At 47.3% G+C, this 12,309-nt stretch overlaps 1 protein-coding gene across 2 annotated transcripts; it reads right to left on the reverse strand.

Moving 5' to 3' along the window:
- Positions 1-259: 259 nt before the first annotated feature.
- TP53I3 (tumor protein p53 inducible protein 3) lies at positions 260-5,982 on the reverse strand. 2 transcript variants are annotated; one of them, XM_058682657.1, is made up of 6 exons: positions 5,748-5,982; positions 5,261-5,412; positions 3,881-4,148; positions 2,466-2,639; positions 1,392-1,588; positions 260-619 (listed from the first exon to the last, which is right to left on the reverse strand). In XM_058682657.1, coding segments are annotated over exons 1-6 (975 nt in total). In that variant the 5' UTR covers positions 5,749-5,982; the 3' UTR covers positions 260-436. The 2 variants fall into 2 exon arrangements, with proteins under 2 accessions (XP_058538640.1, XP_058538639.1); XM_058682656.1 differs by having other exon boundaries at positions 2,466-2,678; positions 5,748-5,981.
- Positions 5,983-12,309: the final 6,327 nt, after the last annotated feature.

The raw sequence follows: 12,309 nt of genomic DNA on the forward strand, positions 1-12,309 counted from the left end.
GCCTGGACCCTGTGGGGCGCGCGCGGCGGTCACCGGGGACTGGTGTGTGGACCCAGTCCTTCAGCGCTGGGCAAAGCTGGGCTTACGGGGTTGTGGCAGGTGGGGTTGTGGCCGACCCTGTCCCCGTACCCGGAACCCCCGACCCTGAAGTTGAGCACTCCTGTAATGCCTGCGGCGACGCCAGTCCCCACCCCCACCTCATCCCCGCCCCGGCTGCCTCAGTCAACGATCTGGGGCCGCCGAAGTGAGAAGGCCGCCCTTTAGCTCTACTTTCTTTTTATTTTCCTAGATTGGCTTTACACGGGTCAGTTGACGAGGCCGGGGAAGGGCCAATGGGTTACAGGGCGGCCAGGAGTCGCACCCGATCTCCTTCCTGCGTACTGTGAACATTGTCCAAGTTTGTCCTGGGAAGGCCTGAGTACTACCCCCTCCTCCTTCATTGCGGCAGTTCCAGGACGATTTTGCCCACGTTCTTGTTGCTCTCCATGTATGCATGGGCCTCTTGGATCGCAGTCACGGGGTAGACTCTGTCCAAAACCGGCACTAGACGTTGTGGGCTCTCCGTGGAGAAGTGGGGCAGAATCTGTTTTGTGAAAGCCTCCACCAGCATTTGCTTGTACTTAAAATAAGGAAAAGGAGACCATCAGTCTAGACAGAGGCTTTACCTTGCTACTCCCCATCCTGCTTATTTATTAGCTTTTGTGCTCTCTCTGAAACGTGTACACATCTGAAAATGCACACAGGGGTACCTAACTCCTTTACTACCAGCTTGTATGTGCATGCCCCTAAATGTATAACCACTCTTCTGTAGCAGATAAAGACGGAATCCTGGACTAAAATATTAGTGGCACAGACAACAGGACTGTTCTTAAGGGTTTAAAGCAGGAGTTGGGCCACAGAACGGGCTTCTATAGGCTGAGTTCAAAAGGGATGTTTAAGCTCTGCTATCCCACAGGTGTGAAAACGTAGGTTGGGAAACATTCCCAAATCTGGCACCTGCTAAAGTGCCACACAGAGAAGGTTTCAGTAATATATAATATGTTGAAGGTCCAGCCTTAACTAACCTTACTCACCTAAGCAGCTTTATATCACACTGAGAAGAGTTCTGCCTTTGGAGACAACCCCTATTTCCTAATATTGTCAATGCTTCATTCATTCTGTTACAAAGGTTAAATAATATGTGAGGGATTAGTTACCTTCTTTCCAAGATGTTGAGAGTTCTGACCAATTTTAATTAGTTCTGTGAGAATGATTACTTATTTATCCATAGCGGGGCAGGTTTCTACATGGGCTAACAGAAGATGTGTCAGATCTAACTTTTTTGTAGTTATGTAAACAAATCACACTTTTCTGGGCAATCAAATCATGTTTTCTTTTCATTCATCACTCACCTTTTCGTCCCTTGATCTCAGCAGAGTGGTGATCAGACTTCCTCGTTTAAAAAGTAGCTTTGAAAGTAGAGGTCCATTGATGTCATTTCCTCCCATCAGACCATAGAGAACCCAGCGACCGTCAAGAGCCAGGCAGTTGACATTTTTCTCCCAGTAGGATCCACCTATGCAGTCTAGAATAAGGTTGACTCCAGCACCTTTCACAAGAAATACAGATTTGTAGTGCTAGTCAGACACAGAAAGCTTTGTGCAAAGTAAGATTCCATGGTATATTTGTGAATATATGGATATGTACATGTATACAATGTATAGGTTAGAACTAGAAACATTGCTCAAAGAAACATTGCTGTAAATGGAGTTTAGATAGCTGAATTCTATCATACATGTGTGCTATAGTTCATCTTTTATGATTCCTAGCCACAGCAAGAGGAAAATGGGGCAACACCATGACCTGGTATCTCTCTTGATCCCCATGTAAGTATAGAACCCACTGGCACCCAAGCATGAAAGAGAAAGAACAGGGGAAATCCACCCAGTCTACAGAGCAGGCTAATTCACATCTAAATTATGAAGTGTCTGTACTGGGTTGTCTGAATCATTTTACTAGCTTTGGTTTCATCTCTCCTTTTCGACTCAAAATGGAAAAGGGATGACCCCAAAATATACAGATTTGGCTTTGGAATACAGAGGCTTACCCATTTGGGGAGCTACCATCCTACCCCTCCTATGACCAGCACTAAACTGGTCTCTGCCTTACGCTCCTGGTAACTCATTGCAGAGTGACTTGGAAGAAGAGGTCCTGGATAATTCCAGGCCAATTCTTTGGTTTATCCAGTTTTTAAAATGACTAGGAATCATATCACTTACAAGAATGCACACAGAAACATTTTAGTCCTAAATACTGTCTGCCTGTCTCCAGAGGTCAAACACCAGAGTACTAGAAATTGGCCAGGGCAGCTGTTGGGCATTTAGCAGAGGCAAGACAGATCCAGAGTACTGGCAACCTTCAGGCTGGTGAGGATTTTGTTTAATCACCTCTGAAATTCCTGTTGAGCTGCAGAAGCTGTTGTTTACCTTTGGTGAATTTCAGTGTTGCTTCAGAAAAATCCTCTTCTTTGTAATTGAATCCAGCAGCTGCTCCAAGCTTCTCTGCCATCTGAAGCTTGTGCTGGGAGCCAGCTGTGACTAGAGGAATGGCTCCAGCCATCCGGGCGAGTTGGATGGCAGCTGTGCCCACACCACTTGATCCTGCATGGATTAGCACAGAGTCTCCAGCCTGAACGTGTCCTGTGACACAAAGTACAGGAACCATTCTCTTTACTTTGCAAGTGTTACACATTCCCCACGCAGGCATATTCTGCCACATGTGCCTGGCCCTGGACCACCGAATGCCAGATCTCTTGCTCTCTTCAGAGTGCTCGACAATTCTTTTTTTGTCTTCCTGCCTCTTGTCAAAGTGGGAAACAACCTTTTGAAACAGCTATTAGCAGCCACATCCATAATCTATATTTTACTTATGAAGTAATACCGAGATGCACATCTCTGACATATACCTTAATAAGTAAGAAGTAACTGCTCTTCCCACTGTCACCACCTGAAGCCAGTCCCTCTTTAGTCTGAAACTGGCCTCCAGCTGGTCTCAGTGATCCAGGCACCATGGACAACCACCAGGCTTCTCTTCCTGAAATGGAGCTTTCATTATGTCACTTTCTCCTCAAAATGTAAAGTGGTTCTCAGTTGGCTTTTGCGTCCAGTCCAGACAATGTGCCACTCAAGGCCACTACAACCCAGTCCGAGTCTCATCTGTCACAGATAATAATCATTGTCCTTCACTCTGAGTGGAGCAGCCAATCTCACCTTGACACTCTCTTAAGCTGCCTTGGCCTGCCTTCTGTCCACCTCAACTTTACTCACCCTTCAAGTCCTTCTCTTCCAGAAAGCCCTCTCTGACCGCGCTTACCCACGCTAACTGTTGCCATCTGGAGTTTCTATTGTAGTTAGAGACAGGGCCACCTGCTGAACTCTATGGTTCTATGTGCATGACTGGTCTTCCCAGTTTCACTGAGCTCCCTCATGGCAGGGACCAAGTCTTCTTAGGCTCCCTCCCATCAGAGGGATTGGGAAGAATAAAAGTTGATTGAATAGCCCCTTCTGCTGCATCAGGCTCACAGAGAGAAGCTCAGCAGGACTGTGAGCATCTGGGACTACTGGTGGGCCTACAGTGTGAAGATGTGCACAGGCCTTCTATCCAGTGCTTTCCAGGCTCCATCTACCAACCATGATTTTCAGCCTCAACATCAGGCCATTGCTAACGTGGTATGAGGACCTGATACTACCGGCAGTACATTAGGGTGGGGTGCTGGGGTTGGGTGTGACTCAGTGGCCAGGCCAAAGCTGCCTCTGAGGACTGCTGGGTTTTGAGGTGGCTGAGTCAGGAAGTAACTAAGCCACACTGTATGGAGGGAGCACGGTGCGGGGGGCCTCCTCACCCAAGAGATGTAACAGCTGGAAGGCGGTAAGCCAGGCCTCTGGGATGGCTGCAGCCTGGGACAGGGTCAGTCCTGCTGGAATAGGCATGAGGAGCCCTTCAGGGACAGTGACATACTGAGCCTGTCCCCCGCCAGGCAGCAGAACCATGACTGGGTCCCCAATCTTCCAGTGCCTCTGGCAGGCGGGCCCCAGCGCTGCTATGTGTCCAGATGCCTCCAATCCCAAAATGCTGCTGGCTCCCGGGGGTGGGGGATACTGGCCTTGTCTCTGCAGAAAGAGGGGTGCACTAAGTGGTGAGCATGATCAGAAATGTGTGTGTCACCATCCCTGGCTCTCTTCCAATGGCCCCTCTTTTTCTCAGAAAAAATAGGATAAAGTCAGGTTTTGCTAAGTCAGCACAGGAGACAGGAGAAGTAATTCAGATACTGTAAGTCACATAATAGGTGGATGTCAGAAGTGGTTGGGTCCTTAGCTATTTACTTCATCAAAACGCCTTGTTTTACAAAGAGAGAAACTGAGACCTGCACAGGGAAATGCCTTGTCCAAAGTCACAAAGTAAATCAGTAGCAGGACGAGGAACAAAACCGTGGACACCTTAAAGATAGTTTTCATATATCAAGTGCCAGGCTTTGTACTCACTCACTGCAAGGCTCAGAAGCTTCTGACTGGAGTTTTCAGACCAGAGGGTCTGAACTGAGACTGCACTAGAACCATTTGAGGAGCTTTTTCAAAGTACATATGCCTGGGTTGTGGTAATGTTTATTTTGGAAAAGTGGCCCAGGTGATTCTGGCACACATTTCTCAATTACCCCAATCAATGCAACTGTCTCAGTTTAGTGCTTCAAAGAGCAGAAAAAAGAAGATTCCTAGAGTACAGTCCCCTGCCAGCTCCAGGACCCTCAGAGCTGAAGGAATGCAGAACTTTGGAGCCACACCAGACCTCAGTTTGAATTACAGCTGCCCTAATTATTAGTGTTCTGAGTATTGCTTAACCTCTCTGACTCTCAGTTTATCTGTATAATACAAATGGTAAACAGGGTTGCCAGAAAAGTAAATGAGATAGAGCAAGGCCTCACACACACACACACACACACACACACACACACACACCCCACACGCTCAACAAATGGTAGTCCCCATCTCCTTATGTGGAAGCCTGAGCAGGTAATGGATTAACACAGAGTAGATGCCGCTTTGCAAATATCCCTATATATTGTGGAAACAAAGGAGGCTAAATGGTTCTTTGTCTTAGAACCCCCGGCACACATTCTGCAGACATATCATGAAGACTGTTACTGGCAGTGCCATAGGTCATTCCTTTTATCTGTCTGGTGAATCTTTCTCGAAGGCCCCGAAGCCCCTCCCTGACCCCTGGGTACCTGGAGTAAGTCTGCCCGGTTCAGGGCGCTGGCCGCCACTTTCAGGAGGACTTCACTTTCTACTGGGCTGGGCTTGGCCACCTCCTTCAAGTAAAGGTTTTCTGGTCCTCCCGGCTTGTCAAAGTGCACAGCTAACATGTTCTCTGAGGACACTGTAGAAGCAAGGGAGGGAGCCCGAGGTCCTTCGGAGAGCGCAGCGCCTAACCCGACGCTGCAGCGCCCCCTGCCGGCCAGCGGCTTCCCTTAAAAAGTGGTCTCCAGGACGTCCGGCCCGCGCCGTGTCCCGCGCTCCTTCCCTGGAGGTCCCAGCCTCCCGCACACGGACCCCCTGCAGAGGACTCTGGTTAGGCCAAGGTGGCGCTGTCCCGGCTAGGAGGCAGCGTAGGGGGAAGACACAGAAGAGCGTGAGGCAAATTGCGCTCCCTCTGAGTTGGAACCCACCCCCACCCCGCCTCACCCTCCCGGGTGTGAGTTCCTGGACACTTACTGGGGCCGGGCTCTCCGCTGCTCCGCGCGGCGCGGTCCTGCGCTCCCTCGGGTCCCTGGAGCAGAAGAACCCTGGAGTCCGGGACTGCCTCGGCCGCGATCGCGAAGGACGGCTGGACTCCGGACAGCGCCAGGGGTGGGACTGACCTGGACCAACCCTCCTCTTCCTTCTCCTTCTCCCCCACCTTGCAAAGATAGTGATAGCGAATCAGATTCTCTATTCATTTGAGCCTCGGAAACTAGTCTTTCTTCGGTTGGCCGGAAATCCTGTTATAGTCTAACTTCCAGAAGAGAAAACTTCCTTCTCTCTAGAGAACTAGTCTCTTGGCCGGCGATCGGTCCATTTTCCACCCAGGCCAGGCTTTTAACTCACTGACGCTGTAGGGCCAGCATCTTGAGTATGGTTGGGCAAGATGGGTGCAGCTGACAGAATTGAGGAGGATTGGAGAAAGGGGAAGGTAAAAGCCGTCCTGGGATCCTTACCACTTCTGCTCTTCCTCCTGGGGATGAGGGAGCAGCGCCTGGAAGATGCTGCCCAGGGAGGCAATTTTGACTGGTTAAAGTTGCATAAATAGGCTACATCAGGTTTCTCAGATTTGGCACTGTTGACATTTTGGACTAGATACATCTTTTTTTTTTTTAATTTTTAATGTTTATTTTTGAGCGAGGGAGACAGTGTGAGTGGGGGAGGGGCAGAGAGAGAGAGGGAGACACAGAATTTGAAGCAGGCTCCAGGTTGGGAGCTGTAAGCAAAGAACCTATGCAGGGCTGGAACTCAGGAACCCTGAGATCATGACCTGAGCCAAAGTAGAACACTTAACCTACTGAGCCACCCAGGCGCCCCTGGACTAGATAATTATTTATTTTTGAAAGAATGCCCTGTGCATTGTGCAATGTTTAATAGCATCCTGGTCTTCACCCACTATCCAGTCATGACAATAAAAAAATGCTTCCAGACATCCTCTGGGGAGGGGAGGGGCTGTCAAAATTGCTCCTCTTCCTCCCCCCCCCCCCCATTAAGCGCTGATTTAGAAGAATATACACATGTGTGTGCTTGTACAAAAACAAGTTAGGTAACATCTTGTGGTGCCTTATAATTTACAACCTCTTCACATGCATCCTCATTGGATCTTCATAACACTTTACTAGAAAGGAACTCAGATATAGAAAGACTAATTTGATTTCAAGGAGCACATAGCTAGTGAGTGTCAGAGCCAAAAATCAAATTCATATCTTCTGGGTCCTGGTCCAAGGCTCTAACTACAGCAAGCTGTCTTGTATATGTCTCTCCTGCCAATTGCAAAATCTTATCTCTTTATTTACATCCCTCTGCTGAGCACACGTCTTGCAAGAAGGTTATTAGAAAAAAAAAATTGTTTTTGTAGCCTTCATGCCCAGTGTGGAGCCCAACACGGGGCTTGAATCTGACCTGAGCTAAGATCAAGAGTCTGATGTTTAACTGACTGAGCCGCCCAGTCACCCCCAAATTATGTTTTTTCATAAAGCTTTCTGTTTTACAAAAATGCCCATCAGGGGTGCCTGGGTGGCTCTGTCAGTTGGGCATCCGACTTTGGCTCAGGTCATGATCTCACGGTCTGTGAATTTGAGCCCTATGTCTGACTCTCCGCTGACAGGGTGGAGCCTGCTTCGGATCCTCTGTCTCCCTCTCTCTGCCCCTCCCCTGCTCGTGCTCTCTCTCAAAAGATAATATAAGATAAGATAAGATAAGATAAGATAAGATAAGATAAGATAGAAAATAAAATAGAAAAAAAAATTTAATGCCCATCAGCTACTGTCCCTCTTCTTGCCATCTATATCAAATGGCCAAGAAATATATGAAAAACAGTAGTAAGTATATTACCAGATGTCAGACAATACTATGATAATGATAACAATGACAGTATAGTACATGTTTCTGAAGTGTTTGTTCTATAGAAATAAATGCTAGTATATAAGGACATATGTAGAGAAATGTTTCTTGCAGCATTGATCATAGAGAAAAAATGTAGAAACAAAATAAATCCCATTACTCAGGGAATGGCTGGATAAATGATGAACCCATACATCCATTTGAAAAATGCCTTAGAGATATAGCAGTTGACATAGAGGGATTTCTGTGAAACATTCATTTAATGAGAGTAACATTTTGGTAAAACAATGGCAAATGTCCATATATGCATATACATGGCTATACACATACTTATATGGTCATGTGAGTATGAAAAAAGATACAGAATCTTTTTATATGGAGTTATTTTTATATATCTTATTTTGGGAGAGAGTGCCTACCTCATGGGAGGTAGGGAAAAAATACAAAATACAAAAAGAATAAGCACTTTATAGGGCGCCTGGGTGGCTCAGTCGGTTAGGCGGCCGACTTCGGCTCGGGTCATGATCTCGCGGTCCGTGAGTTCGAGCCCCGCGTCGGGCTCTGTGCTTACAGCTCAGAGCCTGGAGCCTGTTTCAGATTCTGTGTCTCCCTCTCTCTGACCCTCCCCCGTTCATGCTCTGTCTCTGTCTCAAAAATAAATAAACGTTAAAAAAAATAAAAAAAAAAGAATAAGCACTTTATATGTAGAACTATGTGAAAGAAATGAAACATTTAAATTTTAAAAAATTGAGTTGGAATGCTACACTCATAGTCTCAATGAACCATATCTCCCTGTAACCACACCAGACCCTGAGCTGGAGGACTCAGCTAAATTGTTCCCAGGTTCCTGACCCATAGAAACTGTGAGATAATATATGTTTGCTGTTTTAAGCCACTAAGTTTGGGGGCAATTTGTTATGCAACAATAGGTAACTAATACAAGAGAGAAAAGAGGAGGAAAAGATTATGGAAGAAGAGTAGGTAGGACAAAAGACAGCTCCCTTGAGCTGGGGAGTAAGGATCAGTTTGGCCTTTCCTCCAAATGCACAAGCCACTGCAGAAACATGCACATCTGTACTCTGCATGGCCTTCAGCCTCTTTGCAGAGAAGTCCTCCTTATAACCAAACCCCGCTGTGGCACCCAGCGTCTAGGCCATCTCAATTTTCTCCTTGGTGCTCATGGTCGCCAGGGAGATGGCTCTGAATAGTCTGGCCAACTGAACGGCAGCTGTGCCCACATCCCCACTGCCAGGAGGGATGAGCCCTCTCAGCCCCTCTTGTACGCCTCCTGTGGCAGCAACCCAGGTTAGAATATGCTGAGCCAGCAATGGCACAGGGGAGGGAAGTTATAGGGTTGGCTTTGGAAAGATAAACCATCTAGTGCATTGAGGGTGTGATGAGAGACAAGCCAAGGGTCAGGTGGGCCCTGGGTCACAGAAGGCACTGAGTGTGAGGAGCCATCCAGAGTTCTGGAGCTCAGGGAGCCTTGATCAGCACTGGGTTTGTACAAAATCAATCCAGCAGGCAAGGAGAGGGTTGAGGGTCAGAATTGTTCTAAAGGGGCCTCCTGGGGTGCACGGCTAGTTCAGTCAGTTAAGCATCCGACTCTTGGTTTCAGCTCAGGTCAAGATCTCGCCATTTCTCGTGAGTTAGAGCCCTGCATTGGGCTCTGTACTGACAAGGTGGAGACTGTTTGGGAATCTCTCTCTCTCTCTCTCTCTCTCTCTCTCTCTTTCAACAAATAAATAAATAGATACACTTAAGAAAATAAAAAAAGCAGAGGGTGGGGAGCTAAGAGTCTAGGGAGCTTCTGGGACAGACAGCCCCCAGGACAGATGGCTGGGCCGCTCTGTTCCCTCTTTGTAGCAGATGAATGGAACGGGAAGGTCTCCTCCACTGCCTGTGAGGGACCCAGCAGAAGGACCGAAGGACAGTTTCCTCTCGGGATGAGGACAAGCAGCTGGAACTGCTCTGAGAAGCTTGGTTCTGCCTCACATTGGTCATAAAAATTGTCCACAGTTGTCTCCATGGGGGACAGGTCCCATCAACATTGGGATTAAAGGTTAGAGTGTGTCAGGGCATCGGTGAGGGACTTAGAGATGAAGGTTAGGGCAGTCAGAGGCCTGAGTTGGTGTCAGCAGTTAGCTTTGAGTGACAGGGCAGGGCTAGCAGGAGGGGTCTCTGGGGGTTGAGGGTCTTCCTCACGCATGCAGTGTAACGGCCAGAAAACAGTGAGCCAGGCCTTCGGGATAGCTGCCGCCTAGGGCAGGGTCAGTCCTCCAGGATGGGCATGGGCATGAGCATGAGGAGCCCTTCGGGGATGGTGACATACTGAGCTTGACTCCTGCCAGGCAGCAAAACCATGGCTGGGTGTCTGATCTCCCACTGCTGCTGGCAGCGTGGGCTCCAGCTCTGCCCATGTCTAGATGTCTAGAGTCCCAAAATGCTGCTGGCTACTGAGGGCTGGAATACTGGCTTTGTCTTGCAGAAAGAGGGGCACATGGGTGAGTAAGTGGGTCTGATGAGACAGGTCCGGGGTCCAGTGCCAGTCTTCGTTGTTGCTGGAGGAAGATGGCCACCCCACAGAACAAGTTGCTTTTTTTTTTTTTTTTTTAAATTTTTTTTTTCAACGTTTTTTATTTATTTTTGGGACAGAGAGAGACAGAGCATGAACGGGGGAGGGGCAGAGAGAGAGGGAGACACAGAATCGGAAACAGGCTCCAGGCTCCGAGCCATCAGCCCAGAGCCTGACGCGGGGCTCGAACTCACGGACCGCGAGATCGTGACCTGGCTGAAGTCCGACGCTTAACCGACTGCGCCACCCAGGCGCCCCACAAGTTGCTTTTCTTAAAGCAACTTTTCCTGCTCTAGTTCCCTTTCTGTGAAGAGCTACATGCAGGGATTGGGTGGAATTTTTGCAGTGGCAGTATTTCACAATCCCCCATATCGCTGGCCTCTAAAGAGTCTCCCCCAAAGGTTTCTATTTTGGCAGAACAAACAAGATCTTCTGCGTTAGGAATGGGGTGGAGGAAGTGATCTGAGGTGCAGTTGCTGCTGCTGCTGAAGTTAAATGGGGTTGGGGGCCTGGAAGAATCTCGTCCAGATGTCCAGCAGGCTCCCGGCCCCTTCAAAGGGTTTTGCACAGTGCTGCTGAGTCACCTTGAGGCAATAGCTTCTCTGGTGACCAAGCTCAGTGGTGACTTAGGGTTCTGGAGCAGACCCTCTTCCCTGGAGGAGCTGGGCCAGCTCTTGTCTAGGTTGTTCATGCAGCTTTTGTGCCTGCAGGCCTTTCTGTGGGCTCTTTCTCCCCTCCCTCTGTGCGTACTCCACACTGAGCTTGATGGAGCAAATCCTAGGAGCAGGGACTTAGGCAGGCTCTGGGAGAGAGAAGACTTGGAGTCAGCCTGGTGGAGTCCTCTGCCTCCATCTTCTGGGGTCTGCTTTTTGGCTACCTGCCCCTGCCATCTTCCTGGGCACCCATCCACGTGACTCAATGCCCAAGGCACTTCTTACTCTGGGCAGTGGTCTTCACATTTTGTCTCGAACAGACAAAACTTTTTCAAAAACTATGTGTCTGTCCCGCTCACATTTTAAAGTTGATACCTAAAATATTTTTTCCTTTTTTTTTTTTTGAGAAAAAGAGAGAGAGAGGGAGGGAGAGAATGAGTGGGGGAGGGCCAGAGAAAGAGGGAGGGAGAGAATCTTCAGCAGGCTCCATGCCCAGGACCCAGTGAAGAACCTAACCCAGGGCTTGATCTCACAACCATGAGATCATGACCTGAGACAAAATTAACTGAGCCACCCAGGCACCGCAATATCTAAAATATTTAATCTTAAATGTAAATAGTGTAAAAGATATGATTTCTGGTCATAAATACTAACATTTTAAAACTCATATCAGGCTTTTATTTATTTACTTATTTTTAAAGGTTTATTTATTTATTTTGAGAGCGAGAGCATGCAAGCAGGAGAGGGGTAGAGAGAGAGAGGGAGAGAGAATCCCAAGTAGGCACCATTCTGTCAGCACAGAGTCTGATGCAGAGCTTAAACCCATGAACTGTGAGATCGTGACCTGAGCTGAAACCAAGAGTTGGATGCTTAACCAACTGAGCCCCCCCAGGTGCTCTACTCATATAAGGCTTTTAAATGTATCAAGTAGAATCCAGATTTCAGAGCAATTTGATATCTACGATCATCCACTAAAAATGCCCCAAACAGTTCTTTAACAGTTAGAAGCTTTAAAATGTAATTTTCTTCTTGTACTCATATTCCATTCTACTTTTCTCATAGAATTATATACTGCTGCATTTCATGCTTTATTGATCATTGTTATCTGCAAGAAAATGTGTACAAAAACTGACATTAATTTAAAATGTTATTTCCTGTGACCATAGGGCTGTGAGTGTTACATTTCTTCTGGAATTTATTATTATTACAATATTATTAGTTCACAATTGATCAGAACATTATTTGAATTTTTATATTATTATAAGTATTATTTCAAATATTAACAATTATTGAACATGAAAAGTAGAATTTTATTGGAAAGACATCTCTTAATGACCACTGGTGGGGTTGAATTTTTCCAAGTAATTACTATGTCTGTGGATGAATATTACTCATTGCTGGAATGAGACTGGGATCAACATAAATTCTCTTCCTATTTGTCATTTTTATAGACAAGCTCTGAGGA

Source organism: Neofelis nebulosa, chromosome 9 (assembly GCF_028018385.1).
Source record: "Neofelis nebulosa isolate mNeoNeb1 chromosome 9, mNeoNeb1.pri, whole genome shotgun sequence".
Lineage (NCBI taxonomy): Eukaryota > Metazoa > Chordata > Mammalia > Carnivora > Felidae > Neofelis > Neofelis nebulosa.

Coding starts and splice junctions, on each gene's coding strand:
- TP53I3 (XM_058682656.1), bottom strand. Junction 2,679..3,880: donor CCAGCTGTTACATCTCTTGG/GTGAGGAGGCCC, acceptor TTTGTGTCACAG/GACACGTTCAGGCTGGAGAC. Junction 1,589..2,465: donor AACACTGAAATTCACCAAAG/GTAAACAACAGC, acceptor TTCTTGTGAAAG/GTGCTGGAGTCAACCTTATT.